At 37.7% G+C, this 19,927-nt stretch overlaps 1 protein-coding gene across 6 annotated transcripts in view; it reads left to right on the top strand.

Annotated features, from left to right (window-relative positions):
• The window catches only part of myofl (myoferlin like), a 39,060-nt gene that overhangs the window by 14,645 nt on the left and 4,488 nt on the right, over positions 1 to 19,927 (top strand). Inside the window, exons 11-45 of one of the 6 annotated variants that reach the window (XM_066693471.1) lie at positions 1,480 to 1,595; positions 1,778 to 1,904; positions 2,126 to 2,229; positions 3,172 to 3,240; positions 3,447 to 3,490; positions 3,944 to 4,026; positions 5,007 to 5,045; positions 6,843 to 6,967; positions 7,424 to 7,537; positions 7,709 to 7,886; positions 8,002 to 8,126; positions 8,379 to 8,488; positions 8,812 to 9,004; positions 9,095 to 9,250; positions 9,592 to 9,723; positions 9,963 to 10,126; positions 10,466 to 10,580; positions 10,748 to 10,850; positions 11,048 to 11,187; positions 12,620 to 12,790; positions 12,976 to 13,066; positions 13,423 to 13,500; positions 13,723 to 13,904; positions 14,093 to 14,251; positions 14,539 to 14,640; positions 14,806 to 14,967; positions 15,220 to 15,385; positions 15,638 to 15,708; positions 17,413 to 17,424; positions 17,675 to 17,773; positions 18,323 to 18,454; positions 18,806 to 18,961; positions 19,159 to 19,250; positions 19,422 to 19,592; positions 19,678 to 19,826. In XM_066693471.1, coding sequence (XP_066549568.1) covers positions 1,480 to 1,595; positions 1,778 to 1,904; positions 2,126 to 2,229; positions 3,172 to 3,240; positions 3,447 to 3,490; positions 3,944 to 4,026; positions 5,007 to 5,045; positions 6,843 to 6,967; positions 7,424 to 7,537; positions 7,709 to 7,886; positions 8,002 to 8,126; positions 8,379 to 8,488; positions 8,812 to 9,004; positions 9,095 to 9,250; positions 9,592 to 9,723; positions 9,963 to 10,126; positions 10,466 to 10,580; positions 10,748 to 10,850; positions 11,048 to 11,187; positions 12,620 to 12,790; positions 12,976 to 13,066; positions 13,423 to 13,500; positions 13,723 to 13,904; positions 14,093 to 14,251; positions 14,539 to 14,640; positions 14,806 to 14,967; positions 15,220 to 15,385; positions 15,638 to 15,708; positions 17,413 to 17,424; positions 17,675 to 17,773; positions 18,323 to 18,454; positions 18,806 to 18,961; positions 19,159 to 19,250; positions 19,422 to 19,592; positions 19,678 to 19,826 — 4,230 coding nt within the window. Of the gene's footprint in view, positions 1 to 1,479; positions 1,596 to 1,777; positions 1,905 to 2,125; positions 2,230 to 3,171; positions 3,241 to 3,446; positions 3,491 to 3,943; positions 4,027 to 5,006; positions 5,046 to 6,842; positions 6,968 to 7,423; positions 7,538 to 7,708; positions 7,887 to 8,001; positions 8,127 to 8,378; positions 8,489 to 8,811; positions 9,005 to 9,094; positions 9,251 to 9,591; positions 9,724 to 9,962; positions 10,127 to 10,465; positions 10,581 to 10,747; positions 10,851 to 11,047; positions 11,188 to 12,619; positions 12,791 to 12,975; positions 13,067 to 13,422; positions 13,501 to 13,722; positions 13,905 to 14,092; positions 14,252 to 14,538; positions 14,641 to 14,805; positions 14,968 to 15,219; positions 15,386 to 15,637; positions 15,709 to 16,163; positions 16,194 to 17,412; positions 17,425 to 17,674; positions 17,774 to 18,322; positions 18,455 to 18,805; positions 18,962 to 19,158; positions 19,251 to 19,421; positions 19,593 to 19,677; positions 19,827 to 19,927 lie in introns of all 6 variants that reach the window. The other 5 variants (XM_066693470.1, XM_066693474.1, XM_066693473.1 and 2 more) reach the window with 5 other exon arrangements.

Here is a 19,927-nt window from a genome sequence, read left to right as displayed (position 1 = left end):
CTCAAGCCCCGCCCCCAGAGACTGCGTGTCTGAGTCAGAGAGACGCGGAATAAACACAGAATAAACACGGGCACCAAGACAGCTCACACACTGCAGGACTCGCAGTATTGTCTCTATATTGTTTGAATGTCATATCGATCTATAGCCTTAAATGTGCTGATACATTTCTCTAGATCACATCTTTATATATATATATTAAAAAGTCTAGGCTAAGTAATGAGTTATAATGATGTAAACGGTAACAGTAAAAACAGTTAAAATAAGTTAAAATAAGTGTGTAGCTGGTAAACTTGCTATTGTTTGTTCTTGTACTAAGTATGATTGAAGTCTGGAACTTAACAGCATGCATTTTACACGTGAAAATTGCCTTGTGAAATTGTGAACGGGACCATAACTTTATTAATTATCCGAATTTTGCATTAAAACGATATAAATTTAACCTAAGCAGGTTTCCATTCAAATCAGTGCATTTTAATACGAGACCAGCTATTTACCATGTAATCCGAAATGTAATTGAGCTGAACAGTACAATCACAAATGGCGGCGCTGGAGGTGACAACTGGGACGATGCAGAAATTAAAGCGCTGTTTACAATGTGGAAGATTAAAGTTAAAACAGAAACCGCAGGAAGTGCACAGCTCTGCTGTCTGAAGATATTCTAACTATAGACACGTCACAGAGGCTTAATTATTTCGATGCATACGATTTCTTGTGATTTAATGCAGATGTCCTAATAAAGGTGCTTCTCCTTCGGGTGGATTGTATAACAGCACTTTTAGACTTGCATAACCAAAGATAAACATTTGAAAAGGGAAATGTATGAATTAGATTCCCCATTGAACCAGCACATTTTTAATTATTTTAGAAAGCTTCGGCTGCAAAGGGTTAAGATTTCAAATAAAATATAGAACCGAACAATAGGCAATCGATATTAATAAGTTGTGATTATAAACACATGGCATACACCTGTAAGCAGACCTAATGTCCTGCGTCACTGGTTTGTTTGAGCAGATTTGTTTATTCCTGGCATGCATTTCGTTTAGGCCGCCAGGTCGCCCGCATATGTGACGCACTGAGGCTCCTAAAACCGCAAGTGTGAACGGGGTGTCTGAAAAAAGCCGGACTAAATTTGAGGCGCCCAGGACCGGCCTAATAAGTGTGAATGGGGTCTTAGACTTGCACGTTTCTGTTTTGAACAAACTATTCTAGAAGTAATTTTGCTTGGGGTACTGTAACAGAGCAAGCCTGGATTTCCCTCTGAAATGAAGATCGCCTTGAATCATTTCCATGGGTTTTAGAAACACCACATATTGTATTAATTTGATTCATTTTCCACTTACAAACTAAAAAGAATATCGGGCAATTCGTTTTTTTTTACCAATTTAATTTGTGCCATTTTCATGTAAATTTCCATGGATTATTATTAATTTATGGTTTGCAAATAGTCCTTTTTTTTTTTTCTCCCCCCTTCTTCTCAAGGACATGCTATTATGAGGAAGTGGATTCTCCTAAGTGACCCAGACGACTCCAGCTCGGGAGCGAGGGGATACCTCAAAGTCAGCATGTTTGTCGTTGGGACTGGAGACGAACCACCGGTAATGCTGCCGTAGCTCTGCCACACTGTGAACGTTTAGTGTAGTGTGTGTAGTGTGTAAACAAGTTCCCTTGTTTATTTGTGTTTTACCTTTGTTTCAATTCTTAAACATTTCAGTGCACTTGGTCTTCTGTGTTGCGGATGCTAGAGGATAACCACAGGGAATGTTTTTAATTTCAACAGGTAGAGAAAAGGGAGCAAAACGAAGAGGAGGATGACCTGGAGAGTAACCTGTTACTGCCTGCGGGAGTCACGCTGCGCTGGGTCACTTTTGTTCTGAAGGTGTTCAGAGCCGAGGACATTCCTCAGAGTAAGACGCTGCTACTAACGCATTTGAAATGTTTGAACAGATAATAAGAGTACAAAAAGGTACATTTAGATATTTTTTTGGAATTTGAGGAATTTTCTTTTAAGAAAACCAGTCCATTTGTGTTGAAATTTAATCGGCAACTTTTAATTATCTTTAACAAGCCAGTGTGAGCATGTTCTGAGCGATATGCTTACATCGTGCATGTTTTACATCTCTTTCAGTGGATGATGCGTTCGTCCAGTCTGTGAAGGAGATTTTTGGAGCAGACAGTGACAAGAAGAACCTGGTAGACCCTTTTCTAGAAGTCAGTTTTGCAGGCAAGAAAGTAAGTACTTTCACAGATGGTAATACTGAGTACTATTGATGAGCTTATAATGCATGCTTTCAAAACAAGGCTAGCACAAATGTGGCTTCAAATTGCCAAATGAACACCTTGAGGTTAGCTGGTTTTGGGGTTGTTCCCCACCAGTCTAGACTAAATTGTGAACATCCCTTCCCTTAATGGATATGGATGTTTACTGTAGGACTCGATCCCTAACCCTAATTTCATTACCAAACTTAAATTTAAATGGAAAACTAAATCATAAAATGTAATACCCTGAAGGCAACCTAAATGTAACAATTTCTGCCTTTATCTGTATCCCAAATTAAAACAAACCCTTGCCAAACTTTCACATTTGATATTAATTTATTTTTATAATGAGCCACAATTACATTTTTTAGATATCCAATTGCATAGTTTGAGTAGCACTGCATTCAAATACAGTGTCCAAAATGGTTAAGTTCTAATGCCAGTGTGTGATTTTAATTTAAACTAAGATTAAATTAAACTCCCCACCGAGATCAGGATGACAGCCCTGACCACCTTCCGGCAATTGCTCAAGACACATCTTTTCAGACTGTAATGCAGCAACCTAACTTCCTGCACTGTTCAGCACTCTTGCTCTTATACACTTTATTAATCAATGCTCCGTCATGCTCTGAATTAAGTACTGTGAGCACTTTCATTTCATTTTACTCATTGTAACATCTCCTAAGACTAACCCACCCCTAAGCACATACCTGGGATTTGACTGTATTATGTTATGTTAGCTTATTTGCACTAGGATTTTATGCTTCTGATAGAATATATTTTGTATGGATTGTATTTCCTGCACATTTGTAATGCTTTGAAAATGTTTCTAGTGAAAACTAAGTCACCCTGGGTAAGATTGTCTGCTAAGAACTACATAATTATATTTAAAACCCATGTTTGTTTTTCATGTAGATATGCACTAAAATTTGGGAGAAAAATGCCAACCCAGAATGGAACCAGTTAATAAACCTGCAGGTCAAGGTAAAAGTCAAAAATGCATATTTTAGAGGAACCTGAAATGCATATCTGTTTGAAGTATATCTGTTTTCTAGAAGCTTGTTAAAAAATTATGACTTCACGTTCTTAACAAACCCAAACATGTTGCTCACATAATTGAATACATCTTAACTTGCAGTCTTGGTAATGAGTATTTGTATTTTTCTTTTTTTTTTTTCTTCTCAATGCAGTTCCCCTCCATGTGTGAACGTATTAAACTCTCCATATTTGACTGGTATGTTGAAAGCTTTCCTAAGAATTTTAGGTTTCGTTGTTGTTCTGTCAATAATGTAAGAGATGATTTTCTGGCTAGGTTAACATAGTAGAATAGCTATTTAGAGCTTAAATTTCTACCACTAATTCTGCCACAGAGTTATCTAAAGATGAGGTCATTTCTGTATCTGTGCAATGATTTGAGCTGCTTCTCTCAGGCTTTGGAACAGCAAGCCTGGCTTTGTCTAGTGTTTCCATTAGAGTCAGTGGTGAGTCAGTGTCGATCTTGTCCCACCCTTTTCCTCATAAGGGAATCTCTTTGGCAGTGTTGTGCTGCACTCTGTCTGTTTGGGGAATTTGGCAGAGTTTGAGGAGAGAGGTTATGAAAATAGTTTTTACATGGATTTTCTTATGCCTAAGCGTGTTGAAAGGACACTCAGCAGCCGTTTTCATGTTTTCTTGATCTCTCGCGCAGGGATCGGCTGACTAGAAACGATGCAATCGGAACAACGTTTTTAAATCTCACTAAAATAGCATCCTCTGGTGGTGAAATCGAAGGTAAGGTCCTCTGAAGAAGGTTGTGAAAGCACTTCACATTCAGGTATTACTATAAAGATTGAAAATGTATTCCTCATTTATTCTGTACTTTGTTAGGATAAAGAAGAGAAACTTCTAGAATTATTATAGGAAATGACCCAGTCATAGATTTTAGTTTTATAGTCATTACTTTTTCAGACAGGCATAGTTTCCTTTTTCTCCCTTGTGACTATGGACACCCACCACTACTTCTTACATAAGAGATCTGTCTGACTAACAATCACATTTCAAAGCCTTTAAGATACAGGAAATTGGAATATTTGAAATGTATAGTAGGCGTTATGCAAGAGATCTGAATATCTGAAGTTTTTCATTCAAAGTACAGGTAAGGCCAGATGTCCAAAAAGCCAATGGACAGAGAACAGTAGGGCCTGTTTATGAACATTTAAACTTAAAATATCTAGTTGCCACCCAAAAACATTGATAATGGAAGCTGTAGATTTGAGCACTTTCAGTTAGTTCTATTTTACCTTAAATACATTTCCATGGATGTAATTCGTTATTTTTCAGTCGTGTCCATTTGGGAAGTGTTAGGATAATAAAACTACAGCAAGGGGAAATGTGTATTGTTTGACTTTATTACTTAAAAGCCTTCTTACTTGTATACAAATGTATTATTTGTGTTGGAGTTGCACAAGAGCAACTGAACCTCAAGTGCATTGTACAACAATACCGTTGCATTGTGTATCAAGCAACCGCAGTGCCCAATGAGTAACCATCAATAACTTCATTTTTATTTTTTATTTATTTTTTTCCTCTTAATGTTCAAGATTTTAAATGGACAAATAATGACTGCAATCTTTTCCTTAGTGACGGTTCTTGGTGTAACTCCTGGTTCATGGTAACTTTCTTGGGCCATGGCACAGCAATGGTTTGGTGTAATGTGGAACCTAAATGCATTCCTTGATTTCACTCCTGTTTTTTGTTTGTTTTTGGAATAGACGCACATGAGCGATATGGGCCTTCTCCAACATCTGAAGGTTTTATTTGTGGTTGATTTTCATTCTTTTGTGTATTATCCAGTGCTAAAATCTTCATCTTCAAATTCAGACATATGAAGAAAACAACTTGTAACTTACCAGAAACAATTTTAAAATGTATTAAAATTGAACCATACTGAACAGAAATCTGGTAACTGTTCAACTGTATGCTTATTTCATATCCTAAAATAATGTTAAATTAAACTCTGTGTTCTGATTTTAATCCATTTCATCGGATCTCCTAAAATATGTTCAGTATCACAGGGCCTTATTGGAAAATTACATACAGAAAGGTATTGGCACTGGAGAAATATCTGATTGTTCTGAGTGACTCCTGCTTGCTTTTGAGCCTGGACTAATGCAATTGTGTAACACTTTGAGTCCTGAGGTACTTATGACCAAGCCAAATGCATATGACAAAATTGTGGGTCAGACAATTAGAGCTTCAAACAATATATAAAATCTTTAAATTGTTTGAATTGGCATTTATGCATTGATTTTAATTTTGAATGTGATCCCTGGAAATCACCCAGCAGGTGGGTATTTAAGTATGAAATACTATTTTGCTTATTTAAAACATTCCAATTAACATTTCTATTATCAAACCAAGGTTTAAAGCTCATGTCTTTACAATTATTAAAATAGTTTAAAGTATTATATATAATTTTTGAATATATCCTGTTGAGAGAACGGCAAACAGTCTAGTGATAGGTGAGGTCCTTTTTTTGTTACCCTGTTTCCAAAAACAATCCTAGTTGTGGTGTTAAAGGTCAGGCAATATTGTGTTCATATCGCAGTCATTGAGGATCCCAGAGAAGTTTTGGCTTCCTTCCCAATGTAAGCTTTGCAAATTAACTGGTATAACTACCAGTTCAGAGATGTTTTATCCTCCCAAGATTTAATTTTTGAATTGATGTTCCATATTTTTTAAATATAGCTAGTGTGGAACAAAAGACAAGATTAAGAGGTTTCTATGTATTGCATTTTTATAGTAGGTGCAAAGTTACGAATTATAGGCCCATATCTGCATGGCAGACCATGGCACTTAAAGGGTTACACTGCTGGAGCATGACGTTTCCCTTGTCTTGTGTGCTTGCTTTTAATCTTTCTATTACTTAGGATATTTCTTCTGCTGTGCTATGTAGAACCTGTAGGCTAGTTAAGTGCTCTTCTAGTTTACTAGAAGATTTACTTGGTGTTCTTAAACTTTTAATGGATCACTTAGAAAGTAATATTTTATTGGATGTATGCAAAATTAAGTGAATAACCCATGGTGAGTAAGATGTCCTTGCATATGCAAGGGAACAAAAACAATGACATTGTTGTTTTTTATATGCAGCTGTGTGTATCATTCCTTCAGTGCTGTGCTTTTTGTAGAAAGTAGAATCTAACATACTAACCTTTCATTATAGCTGTCTAGCATAATACTTAATACATCTGTAGTTTTGTCTGTAATATATTTTGTTTTATAAACATAGACAAAGTTGAGTACTTTTGAAGCATTATACTACACAGATTGTACATTCATGGTAGCCTTTCTAAGTAATTTCTGCAAAGGTTTTAAAAATAGAAGTTCTATCTGCCCATTATTTCATTGGTACCTCTATATACATTTGTATAGCCTTCTCCTTGACTGTATGAATCTAAGACCATACAGAATAATGATTTGTATATGTATTTTTTCATTGAATAGTGTGGATATGCCACCAATGTGTATTATATTAAATGTTATAGTACCCACTTGCAGATCAGTTCTTCAGTAAAATTATTAACTTATTTATTCGGCTGTTCTCTTAGCAAACACTGGGGATTCGGAAGTGGGCTTTCTTCCTGCCTTTGGACCATGTTATATAAACTTGTATGGCAGCCCCAGAGAATTCACTGGTCTTCCGGACCCTTACGATGAATTAAATTTTGGGCAGGTGGGTATTTAAGTGTGAAATACTATTTTGCTTATTTAAAACATCCCAATGAACATTTCTATTATCAAACCAAGGCTTAAAGCTCATGTATTTACAATTATTAAAATAGTTTAAAGTATTATATATAATTTTTGAATATATCCTGTTAAGAGAGAACGGCAAACAGTCTAGTGATAGGTGAGGTCCTTTTTTTGTTACCCTGTTTCCAAAAACAATCCTAGTTGTGGTGTTAAAGGTCAGGCAATATTTTGTTCATATCGCAGTGCACATCTTTGGAAGCTGCCAACTTTGAAGTGGTAAGTGATGCGAGATGACCCGTTTTATACATTGTAAAATACGGTATGCACATATTCAGAACAAGAAACTGAAGACTGCAAATCATAAAGGTCTCTCCTGTGCTAAAAGCTTTGTATTTTAAGTAGCTGTCAGTTTTTCTGAAATGTGATTGTTTGGCAGGGTGAGGGGGTCGCTTATCGTGGCAGAGTCCTGGTTGAACTCTCCACTCTTCTTGATGGGAAAGCGGACAAGAAAGTTGAAGACATTCCCAGAGATGACATCTTAGTGGCCCAGGTTAGTATGCTGTGCTGAACTTTGTAAACCTGTGATTAATATAAAAACAAACAAAAAAACAAAACAAAAACCCACCTTCTTAACCTTTTTGTGATTTGATCTTAGTCTGTGGACAACATTAGTGAACTGAACATTTATTTTGGATAACTTCAGTGTTTTTTGTTTTTATAGAAATACCAGCGACGGAGGAAATACAGCTTATGTGCTGTTTTTCACACAGCCAACATGATTCAAGACACCGGGGAACCTATCCAGTTTGAAGTGAGCATCGGCAATTATGGCAACAAGTTTGACTCAACTTGCAAGCCATTGGCATCTACTACTCAGTACACCTGTGCTGTTTTTGATGGTAAGGATTTAAGATATTATGAACAAATAAAATGCAATTCAATTAATCAATTTAAAAATGATTGTTCTACTATATTCACAAATGTAATCTGTACATTTTTTATCTTTTTAATTAGGTAATTTTTACTATTACTTACCATGGGCTAATAAAAAACCTGTGGTTATCATCACATCTTATTGGGAGGATGTCAGTCACAGACTGGATTCTGTGAACCTCATGCTCTGTGTCATTGAGCGCCTGGTGAGATTTTTTTTCTATAATAATCCTTGAAGCTGACCCAATCTTTCCCAGGAATGAATCATTTCACATATGTATGGTATAGCCAAACAGTATGGGTTGGATAGCTACACTGTGTGCAAGTAATGTGCCTTGCATGCTAAAAGTGGGGAATGTAGTAAAGTGATTGCATGTGTTTTGAATGTTTTATTTTTTATTTTATTAAATTGGAAAATAAAACATTCAACCAAATTTCGTTTGCCTTGTCTGTTCCAGGAATCCAACATCACGACACTGAAAACAGCTCTTCAAGCTAAAGTTTCAGAAACGCGATTGGCAGAGCTCTGGCTGAAACTTGTCAATCAGTTCATTGATGATCTGACCAGGTAACACCAAGAACTGACAAGGAATTAAAAAAAAAAAAAAAAAAAAAAAACTAAACCGAAAAAGGGGGTGGGGGAGATGATTAATTTGGGAATTAATCAAACATTTATTGACAATAAAATCTGAAATGGAAAGGTCAGTCACCACAAAGGACATGTGATTAATCATTGTCACAGTGGATGGCGTTTGTATTTATGTATGCATTTATTTTATACATGTATTTTAACTATTTTTACCTTCCCTAAAGATAATTTTAAATGGCAGAATCAGAAAGACCATGAACTTTGCTGCTAAATTGTGGTAACGTGTGGTTTTATTTGTTTAGCTTTAATGTACCAGATTTGGAGGGAAAGCCCAACCTCACTTCCTTGGACATGCAGATCAGGAAACTGCGCACCAGCACAATAGAGCGTATAAGAGACTCGGCAAGACGGATGAAAGAGGAAGCGACTGACGTGAAGGCAACCCTGGTAGACATCGAAGACTGGTTAGAGAGACTCAAAGAGCTGGCAGAAGAGGCAAGTAGTTAAGGTTTGCCGTATACATACACGCAAGCCTTTACAAGCAGAGACCTTTAGAATGCATCTAACGTTGGTCTTGTCTAACAGCCCCAGAACAGCATACCGGACGTGATCATTTGGATGTTGCGTGGGGAGAAGAGAGTGGCCTTTGCACGAGTTCCTGCTCACACGATTCTGTACTCGACCTACGATGACCAGGCTAGTGGAAAATACTCTGGGAAAACCCAGACCGTCTTTATGCAGGTACTGTTGCATGAATATTTCCAAATTATTGCCAAATTTAACTGATTCCATTTATGATTTTTTTTAAGTTTCTCATTACCACACACGATCATACTGTAATGTATTGATTGTGCATTTTTGTTGTAGAGCTTAAAATGCTTGTTGTGTAAACTGTATGTCTCCCTGGATAAGAGTGTCTGCAAATAAATAAACCAATCAATATTTGTACAAAGTGAAATATATATTTTAGCAAATATTACACTTTAAACTTTACTGTTTTTTTTTTTTTATTTGACTTTTTTTCCTCTACACTGTGGGATCACTTATCAGGCCAGCTGACTGAATTGCTATCTTCCTTTCAGTACCCCATGGACAAAAACAAAGGCCTGAAGATTCCTGTTGTGCTACGAGTCAATATGTGGCTGGGTTTATCTGCACACGAAAAGAAGTTCAACAATTTTTCAGATGGGACGTTCAGTGTGTTTGCAGAAATGGTAAGGATGGATAATTCATTGACTGATTGGATTGTGAACTGTGTGGATATCCATAGTATTTGTATGTATATACATGTTTAGTGAACTGTTGCATGAGTGCATCTGCTTCCTGACTTTAGCACCAGGATTCTCATTTAGTAAAATGTCTATGAATAAAATTATTTGCATTTTGATGTTTTCTTCGGAACCTTATTTTTGTTTAAATCCATTTCTTAATCTCCACACTCTCTCTCCCACAGTATGAAAATCAGGCCCTTGTCTTTGGGAACTGGGGCACAACTGGTCTTGTAGGCCGCCATAAGTTTTCTGATGTGACTGGGAAGATCAAGCTGAAGCGTGAGAGTTTCATGCCCCCACAAGGCTGGGAGTGGGAGGGAGACTGGTTTGTGGATCCAGAGAAAAAGTGAGTTAAACCTAGTGTTTAATCTAGATTCTCATTCACCCAATAGGTTGAAATTCCATATTCTGAGTAATGGACAAGTAGTTGCATATCTTTCTCCAGGCTGTAGAATTGTCTAGCTGTAGTAATATATTCTTGGAAAACAAAGTGCAGTGCTGTGAGATCATTCATTTCAGTGCTGGACAACAAATCCACACCTCTAACAAAAACAAACTAAATGGAGCTATGTTGGCACTTTCTGTTGCTGGGTCCTGTTGGCAAGAGATTACTTTAAAATCAATATTTATTTAAAAATAAATAAAAATATTTTACTGTTTGGCATTGAATGAAATATAATTTCAGCCTGTTGAGTGAAGCCGATGCGGGTCACACCGAGTTCACAGATGAGGTTTATCAGAACGAGACTCGCTTCCCTGGGGGAGAGTGGAAGCAAGCAGAGATGGCCTTTACAGACGTGGTGAGTATTCACTGCTGCATTCTCCATTATTCTTCATTATTCTGTAATTAAATGACCTCGACGACAAACTGTTCAAACCATGTGTTAAATTTCCTTCACATCAATAAACGTATTGCACACACCTGTATTCTCAAGTAATGATGTATATGTTTGTGCTGTATTTATAGAATGGGGAGAAAGCCCTGGGGCTAAATGAGATTGAATGCCCTTCAGGTTGGCAATGGGAAGATCAGTGGACCTGTGATACCAATCGTGCTGTGGATGAAAAGGGTAAATCGCCACTTTCTGAAATGGTTCTGTATTGGTTTCCTGTGATGCACTGATCGGTCTTTTTGTTAACCTAGAGCTCCATCTATAACCAATATTTTCCATTCTATTGAGGCCATCTCTGTATAAACTCACAGATTTTAGTTCCACAGTATGTTTTTTTTTTTTTTTTCCCCATCTACTGATTTGTTTGAATGTAGGCTGGGAGTATGGAATAACTATTCCTCCTGATGATAAACCGAAGTCCTGGGTCTCAGCTGAGAAAATGTACCATATTCACCGACGGAGAAGAATGATCCGTCCGCGTAAGAAAGTTTCCGGTGCTCACGTGCCAGTGGAGGTAATTTTTAAAATCCCTGTGTTGGGTTATTTTCTGTCAGAGGTGGAAAACTGCTAGGAAGACACAAACTTGCTTACTGCTGGGGTCTTTTTGTTGTCTACTCCATGCTGCAGTTACTGTATTCCTTGCAATGTCAAAACAAGGATTTAACAAGCGTGACTACATCGAGAGAGATGGTTTTTATCATGCTTTTAAATAAGCCTAACCCTATTTTTTCCTATGGTTTACACTCAGTCACCCGACTGTCGCTGAAGAGCAAAGCGACCAGCAATCATCGTTGTCATGTTGCTGTCAGTTTATACTTTCTGGCGACAGTCGCCCTGGTCGATAATGACAGTCACTGTTCGCGTCGCTGGGAGTTCAAATAAACTGAACTTTGACCTCGTCATTGACCCCTTTGCTAGGCGATTTCATTAATCGTGATCGGCGCAATAACCTCGTATCCCTGTATATACCAGGTTGACAGAGCTGATTTATAAAGATCAGCAAAAAATTGAATGCTTGGGCATTGATTTGCTTTTCAAGTGCCGTCCACCTGTGAGTATTTTCCCATCACGTGACATTTTTAACAATGCGTCTTTACCCACGCATAATGTCATTGCATTGTCATTTGACAAATATATGAAGCTTAGGCATGTGTAAATCATTAAAATGTAATATGTTAAGGATAGTTTAGAAATAAGGACAGCCCATGTAAGTTATGTCATTAGCCCATATGCATTTATAAACAGAATAGCAATTGTATTACAATCTAGACTTAACTTTCGGCATGGACAGTAGTTTATTTAATACCTAAGGCTGATGCACAACTTTATCTTCTTTCTTAAAAAAGGTGCATTAGTTTTCAAATTTAATTAAATGTACACACATTTACATTATCTAAATATAATCACACTATAAGCATGTTTAATGACATTAGATATATCTACCTGAGGGTAAATGTTAACCTTTCACTTGGTGTGATAGGTACTCGATGGGTAGATTTTTAAAAACTCCATGTCACCCAATTTCATTTATTGTACCAGTCTGTGGTATTCTCCAAATTGCTCTCTTAAGGTGTATTTCACGCATATATAATTTTTTTCCGCGTCTCCGGTTTAAGAGCAAAGCTGCCGAAAAATGAAGTAAATGAAGAAGCAGTTAATCTATGTCTGCTCTAATCTGTTTTGGCTCTAGACTAGCTGGAGCATTGCTGCGCATTTACAGTTCAGCGATGGATGTCACAAGTAACTTGATTGGGTGACAATTGCTGGACAGCTCGCTGTCACTGAGTTTGTGGTCGGGCGATGGTCGAGCATCAGAGTGTAAACCAGCCTTAAGACTGCCTTGATAATTAAGTTGAATGTAGGGTATCTACTCATGTTACAATTGTTCTTGCCATCTCCATGGTTGTGCTATAACTGTACTTCCTGTTGCAATGTCTGATTGGCAGAGGAAAGATGTTGTGGATCGAGAAGGATGGGAGTACTCCTCCCTGATTGGCTGGAAGTTCCACAGTAAGTTGCGTAGTACGGACACATTCCGCCGCCGACGATGGAGGAGAAAAATGGCTCCCTCTGACCGTCTGGGAGCATCAGCCATCTTTAAATTAGAAGGAGCGCTTGTGAGTACAGGACCAATCAAAAAGTATTTGCATGTGAAAACCACAATTACTGTTAGTTGTGTTTTTTGGTAATTTTTTAAGAAAATAAGTCTTATTTGCACTCTTTAAGCTAGAAAGGAACAGCTAGCATAATACTTTATTATTGAGTTTAAGCTCACCACTCGTTTGTTTGGATTGTGTTTTAGGGAATTGAGGAAGAGGACAAGAGCTCCAAGAAGGAGACTGCTACATCTTTGTTTGGTGCCAACACACCCACAGTTTCCTGCAGCTTTGACAGTGAGTCTGTGATGCAGAGTGCTTGATGTACATGCTACACCAATGGTGTATCCTGTTATTCCTACCCATACTTTCTGCACCCCTTGTCTCCTGAAGTAGTAAAAGGAAAACGGGGGAATCCATTGCAAAGTCCCTTAATGCATGCCAAGGGAAACCAATGACATAATCCAAAACTGAAGACTATTAGTCATTAAATATTTGTAAAATGTATGCCAATGCACTTTTTATGATACTAATGATCCTATAAGTTAGTTATCCAAGGCCAGAGCATTGACTTGAACCAAAGGAAAACATTTTTGAATTTGTTTATGCAATTTGAAGAGTTAAAATGAATTTAAATTACTCTTTCCATACAGAGTCCTATATTTATCATCTCAGAGTCTACGTGTACCAGGCTAGAAACCTTCTGGCCATGGACAAAGATAGTTTTTCAGGTAAGACTTAAATGTATGAGGTACAATGTGTATTACATGGAGGGGGAAATCAGATAACCTCTTTACTTGATTTTTGTTATGATAAGTTGGAAGGGGGGTGATTTAATTAATCTTTTATTGTATTTTTAATGTATATCCTTTAATGGTTTTTGTTAGGTCTCATAACTTTTTTGATATGCCCTTTTCTTTGCTCTTCATCACTGTTCTCATCTTCTCTCCCAGATCCATATGCCCATGTATCCTTTTTACATCTGAGCAAAACATCCGAGATCATAAAGGCCACCCTGAACCCAACGTGGGACCAGACGCTCATCTTCAATGATGTTGAGATCTATGGGGACCCCCAGACGATTTCTCATAACCCCCCCTATGTGGTCCTTGAGTTGTATGACGCTGACCAAGTGGTAGGCTTCCATTCTTCTTGCTACGAACTTTGAGCACGTGCAATCTTTGGCATAAACATTTTCTTCAATTCAAGCATAAAGGGTGTCACGGAACAGCTTATTTGTAACTGCTATGAAAAAGCTTGTAAGTGGTATAGATGTGTAGGTGTACCATACTGGTGGTGAGTGACTCTCTCCGGTGTGTGCAGGGTAAAGATGAGGCCATGGGCAGGAGCATGTGCCCTCCATTGGTGAAGCTCAATCCAGGGATGGACATCTCTCCAAAGCTCCTCTGGTATCCTGTAAAACACAAAGGCAAGATTGCTGGAGAAGTACTGGTAGCCGCAGAGCTCATCCTGAAGAATACGGTACAGTGCTCACAAGATGACCCCTGATCAGAAAATAACTGAAATAATGAGCTGAAAAATCACTCTATATAAGACTTCTATGCTGAGTGTAGATTATTTTAAATAAGTTAAGAATTGTTTGTGTTCTGAACATGATCAAAACGGAAAGCAACTGCACACTGAAATGTTGATCGTTGTATCACTGCCATGATGTATTTGTGTTTTTGAATGTTCTCTTTAAATTGCCTGGGGTGGCAGTACCTAATCCCAGGCCACATTTTAAGAGTCCCTTATTTGTCTTTGAATAGGGGGATGAGACCGACCTGCCCATTGTTCCGCCAAAAAGGGCAGAACAGCTGTACATGGTACCACAAGGGATCAGACCTGTGGTTCAGCTCACAGCCATTGAGGTAAGTAGAGTCATTCATGTGGTACTAATGAAGAGCACCAACGTAACTAAGGTTAAATTCAGAGAGTTTTAATCTTGCTAGGTTATTGTTTTGACTTTTAAATGTGATCTCCAGTCAAAACTGTCTTATCCCTGAGAGCCCGGGCATTTTACCCGTTTCTTACAGATCCTCACATGGGGTTTGCGAAACATGAAAACGTACCAGCTTGCAGCCATTTCATCCCCAAGCCTCATCATCCAGTGTGGGGGGGAGACCGTTCAGTCTGCCGTCATCAAGAACCTGAAGAGGAATCCCAACTTTCCTGGATCTGTCCTCTTCTTGAAAGTGGTACTAAATCTGAAACCTCTGTAGACACTCTCCGGTCAAATTCGAAGGATAAGATGCATTGCAGTAGCCTAGCAGTGCATCATATCTGCCTCCTATTGCATTTCTTTTTTTCCCTCCCTCAACCTGTGGGTCTTGTTTTCAGTTCTGAATTCAGATTTTCTCTGATCAATTTTAGAGTTTGTTTGAATTTAGGTATTTGCTTTCTATAGATATTCTTGAAGTGTTTGCATTCTGCTGTTTCCAACATTGCAGCTGCTGCCAAAGGAGGAAATGTACACCCCTCCCATAGTGATTAAGGTGATTGATCACAGGCCCTTTGGCAGGAAGCCGGTTGTCGGACAATGCACCATAGACTCCCTGGAAGAGTTCCGCTGCGACCCCTATGTTACCAAGGCAGAGGTTGCAATGTCATCAAAAGGTATGTGAGGTTTCCACAGTGCGGGGCTGTTAAAATCATTGGGGACTAGGGAAATGCACCAAATTCCTTGCCTTTGGGCGCAAGTGGTGATTTTTAATTTGCATCGCTGTACTAAAGGAACCTTTTGGTTATGATTTGAGATGATTGTCAAGTTAACATTTTCATGTACATCAGTTAATTGGAATGCCAAACTGCTTGGTAGCATCTATTCTTTTGAATCTCCATGAATTTTGGCCAATGTATGTGTTGCAGTGGCTCTCATGTCTGCCCCTCGTGATGTAATCATTGACATTGAAGACAGGAGGCCGCTGCTCGAGGCCCAGGTAGGTAGAATATGGTGGATGTTTGAACTGTGAATGTGTTTTGTTCTTAATTAGTGTAATTTCCATTTTAATTTGGTCTGCTGAAACAGTCCTGAGATAATCGTGGTGGAACTGCAGTAGAATTAAATACATGGTCTAATCAGGAGTAAAACTCAGATGCTTACTTTCACAAGGATATATTTCATAACTGATATTGTATTTAAATTGTTTTGAGAAATTTACAAGCATGTACTATTTCTTTCTATGTATTCCCACCACACAAAACAAAAAATTAGTCTCACGGTTCATTCTGAATTGCAGTTTGTATACAGTATGTCAGCTGCTGTCAGCAAAATGGTCACCACGACAGCAAGACTTGTATGTATGGTTGGAAATGATGTTCTAGGTCACAGTCCAGCTGGGGGCAGGTCTTCTTGTTCCAAGGCTTTTCTTCTCTGATTTTTTTTCTTCTTTAGAGGGATTTTGGAGTGAAAGATGCTGCGAGTGTGAGTATGATGTTCCGAGTTCAATGAACTGCCACATTTAGGATTTCTCAAATACAAATTTAGGAAGTTAAAATCACCATATATATTCTGGGTTTCAAATGTTTTTTCATATACTATATACGTATGAGATAATTATTTGAGGTATTTTTTTTAACACGGAGTGGTCTTTTGGCTTATTTTTCCAAAGACTTGAACCTTGTTTTGGTCTAGTTTGTGTGTATATAAAAAATGAATTTGAAGCCCTTTTGATATATAAGTTTGGAAACCGCCATATTTTGACTTGAACTTCATACACTGCCTTTCAAATCTGCACACTATTTTTTGTCACTCTCTCCAAAATCTCCTTTACTGGTCTTATTATTTATGTGGAGAAATGTACCATGATTAGAAAATGAAGCACTTGGGTTATTAACAATGTATTACTTGGGCATAACTTGGTATTGGGTCAAATTCAAGTAGTTTATTTTGCTGTAAAAATTGTATTCATACAGCTGGTGGAATTTTAAATTTAAATTCTAAGTAGATCATGATTAAATAGAGCTGGTAAAAGGTGGTTTTGACTTAATTCTATAAGTGAATGTCTGATTTGGATAAATCTCTACAAAATACATGTATTCTATTGAAAGAGTTTGACACTAGCTCTCAAACTGAATTACATACCTCCTGTGTGGAAAAAGGGCAGCAAAAACACTTTCTAGCACTGGTACTGGGAACAATTAAAGTATCCACTAAACAAAGGAATTAGATTGGGGAAAGAAACCATGACAGATTTTATAAAGTATAAACACAATGGAGAAGTTTGATCTCACCCACGAATGGGAAGTGGCACTGTGTATTTACTGAAGTAATTTCCTGTGGTTTTAAGAATAATTTTGGAGAGGAAATCAGAATTGTAATATCCCAGCAAATGCCTATGCAATTGTCTGGTGAATGAAAGATGATAGGGCTGGAACATTATAAATTAAGAAGGTATGTAATAAAAATTGAATAAATCACTGCATTAAATAAAGTGGTCTGTCTTTAAAGTATGGTTTAGCATAAATTGCTCAAGATATTTAGTGTATTATGAAAACAGCACACTTATTTAATGCAGTTTTAGTATATGAAATCATGCATTAAAGCTACTATGTTTTGTATCTGTACACTTATTAAATTTGCTATTTTATGGTCTTATTTCTCTTTCACCCATTGCAATCCACTACCAACTTTGCATTGACAGCATGCAGAAAAGGTAAGTTAGTCAATCTCTAAATCTTTTAATCTTGTTATTATTGTATGGGAAAATATGTAATAAACGGGATGTTTTGGTTTGCTTTGTATTATATTACAACCATTTGTATTGTTTGTCTAAGGATTATTTTCAATTAGACTGCAATACTGTTCAAGCATTTTGAAATTAGATTTCCCACTGCGTTTTGGGGTTTTAGTGTAGTGTGCCGTGAAATAAAGCTGCTTCGTTTTTCCCCTCACTCCTGTTTTAGGAGAAAGAATCGGTCGACTGGTGGAGCAAGTTTTATTCTTCAATTGGAGAGCATGAGAGGTGTGGGCCTTACCTTCAGAAAGGCTATGATACGATAAAGGTTAGTCTCTTTGACATGGTTAGATAGTTGACGTTTAACATTTTATATGGCCTATTTTAGTCCAATGACCTGAAGGTGGTTGTGTTTCTCACCTTTTAAAAACAAACTACAATTCTCAGTATAAAGGATAGAGTTGAACTTGCCCACATCTATTACCTTCTTTTGAACATATTTAGGTAACATTTCCTAAGTTAGATATTCATAGTTGTAAGTAATACTGGTAACCTTGCAATTATTTGCTTTTTAAATAAAGCAAGTGGGTATTTTAGAGACCATGGTCTTCTAAACCATATCAAAACTTTCACTAACCCTTTGACCTAAATCTCAGACGTGTACCCAATTTCGTTTTTTTATTGGAGAAAGTGACCTGACTATAAACCATAAACCACTAATTGACTAAATGTTTGTAATTTTGCAAAGTGTGGGCAAAATTAGGCTCAAGTCAATATCTTTGAAACATTTTTTGTACTACAGATTATTCTATAGGCTAGGATACAGACGTCTTAATTGTCATTATTTGGGGGAGCAATAAATAATGTTTTCTTCTAGGTGTATGAAGAGGAACTCGAGAAAGTCCCAGACTTCCAAGGATTAAATGACTTCTGTAAAACCTTCAAGCTGCAGAGGGGCAAAGCTGATGATGACGATGATGAGGATCCTACGGTGGTGGGAGAATTCAAGGTCAGGGAGAACTGGCAGGAGCTCTCTGGAAATTCACATTCTTTCACGCACGTACCTGTGAATGATTTTCAAGACCAAAGACTTGAAATACGATAAAGTGCCCATAGGAACAATGCGACAATGAAACGGAAAGCTTGGGGAAGTGCAAAGTCACTGAAAGGAAACGTTTATGATGGGGAAATGAGCTCTCTAATAAATGAACATCCTCAGTAAAGGCCTATGAATGTTTGTTGCTGATGTTACATCACCATCTAGTGGATGTTAGCTACATGAAGTTGAAATAACTTTAAGAAGCTGGCTTGTGTGTGCTTTCTAATAAGTGCTGTAATGAAACCCGTGCTTTTATCCCAGGGCTCATTTCGAATGTACGCTCTGTCAGATGACCCCGGAGTCCCTGCCCCTCCTCGTCAGTTTCGAGAGCTTCCCGACAGTGGGCCGCAGGAGACGGTGGTCAGGATTTACATTGTTCGGGGAATTGACCTGCAGCCCAAAGACAACAATGGCAAGGTCAGTCTGCTCACTCCAGAGTTGGGCCGCTGATTTTGATTTTGTTGAGCAGAACATATCTCTTGCAACAGATTTATGTACATAATTAGACAAGTTACTACGATCAGTTTCATGGTGTAAAATAATGTTAGATATAGATATTTTACGTATAGATTTTCACTTCTAAATCACTGCAAATATAAACTTTCTCTTCACAGTGTGATCCTTATATAAAGATTGCTTTGGGCAAGAAGACCATTGAAGACCGGGATAACTATAAGCCAAATACCTTAAATCCCACATTTGGAAGGTAATACAGCTTATGATTTAGTTTTCCACCTTTTATTCCCTGTATCCCAAAAATTCTGAAATGAATACATTTTTTCAAGATTCTCTTTTTATTTGCATAACTTTAAAAGCTGCAATGGAAAATGGAACATGTTGTACAATTAAACGAGGTATGATTATTTTCTTCCTGCAGAATGTTTGAAATTACCTGCTTCCTTCCGCAAGACAAAGACCTGAAGATTTCAGTTTATGACTATGACATGCTGAGCAGTGATGAGAAAGTAGGGGAGACGGTAATTGATCTGGAAAACCGTTTCCTTTCGCGCTTTGGGTCCTATTGTGGATTACCTCAGTCATACTGTGTGTGAGTGCCTTTTTTTTTAAGTTTTATAAAAGACTCTTTGACTTCAAAATACTGTCATGTAAAATTCTGCATTTTCTCTGAACAGTTCTGGAATCAACCAATGGCGAGACCAACTGAAACCGATGAAGGTTCTGGAGAATCTGGCTCGGCTGAAGGGCTGCCGTCCCCCGGTCACCTCGGACAATGGCAACACTATAGCCTTCGGAGGGCGTGAATATAGTCTGTCTGACTTTGGTATGTGCATCCTAATGTGTGACTGGTACTACCATTAAATGCATGACTAATTCAGAAGCATTTCCTCTTTTAGCATCCATCTGTTCTTTAAATACATTATA

The sequence above is a fragment of the Amia ocellicauda genome, chromosome 20 (assembly GCF_036373705.1).
Source record: "Amia ocellicauda isolate fAmiCal2 chromosome 20, fAmiCal2.hap1, whole genome shotgun sequence".
Lineage (NCBI taxonomy): Eukaryota > Metazoa > Chordata > Actinopteri > Amiiformes > Amiidae > Amia > Amia ocellicauda.
The sequence above is the reverse complement of the archived record's forward strand: the minus strand, read 5'-3'. Positions and strand labels throughout refer to the sequence as shown.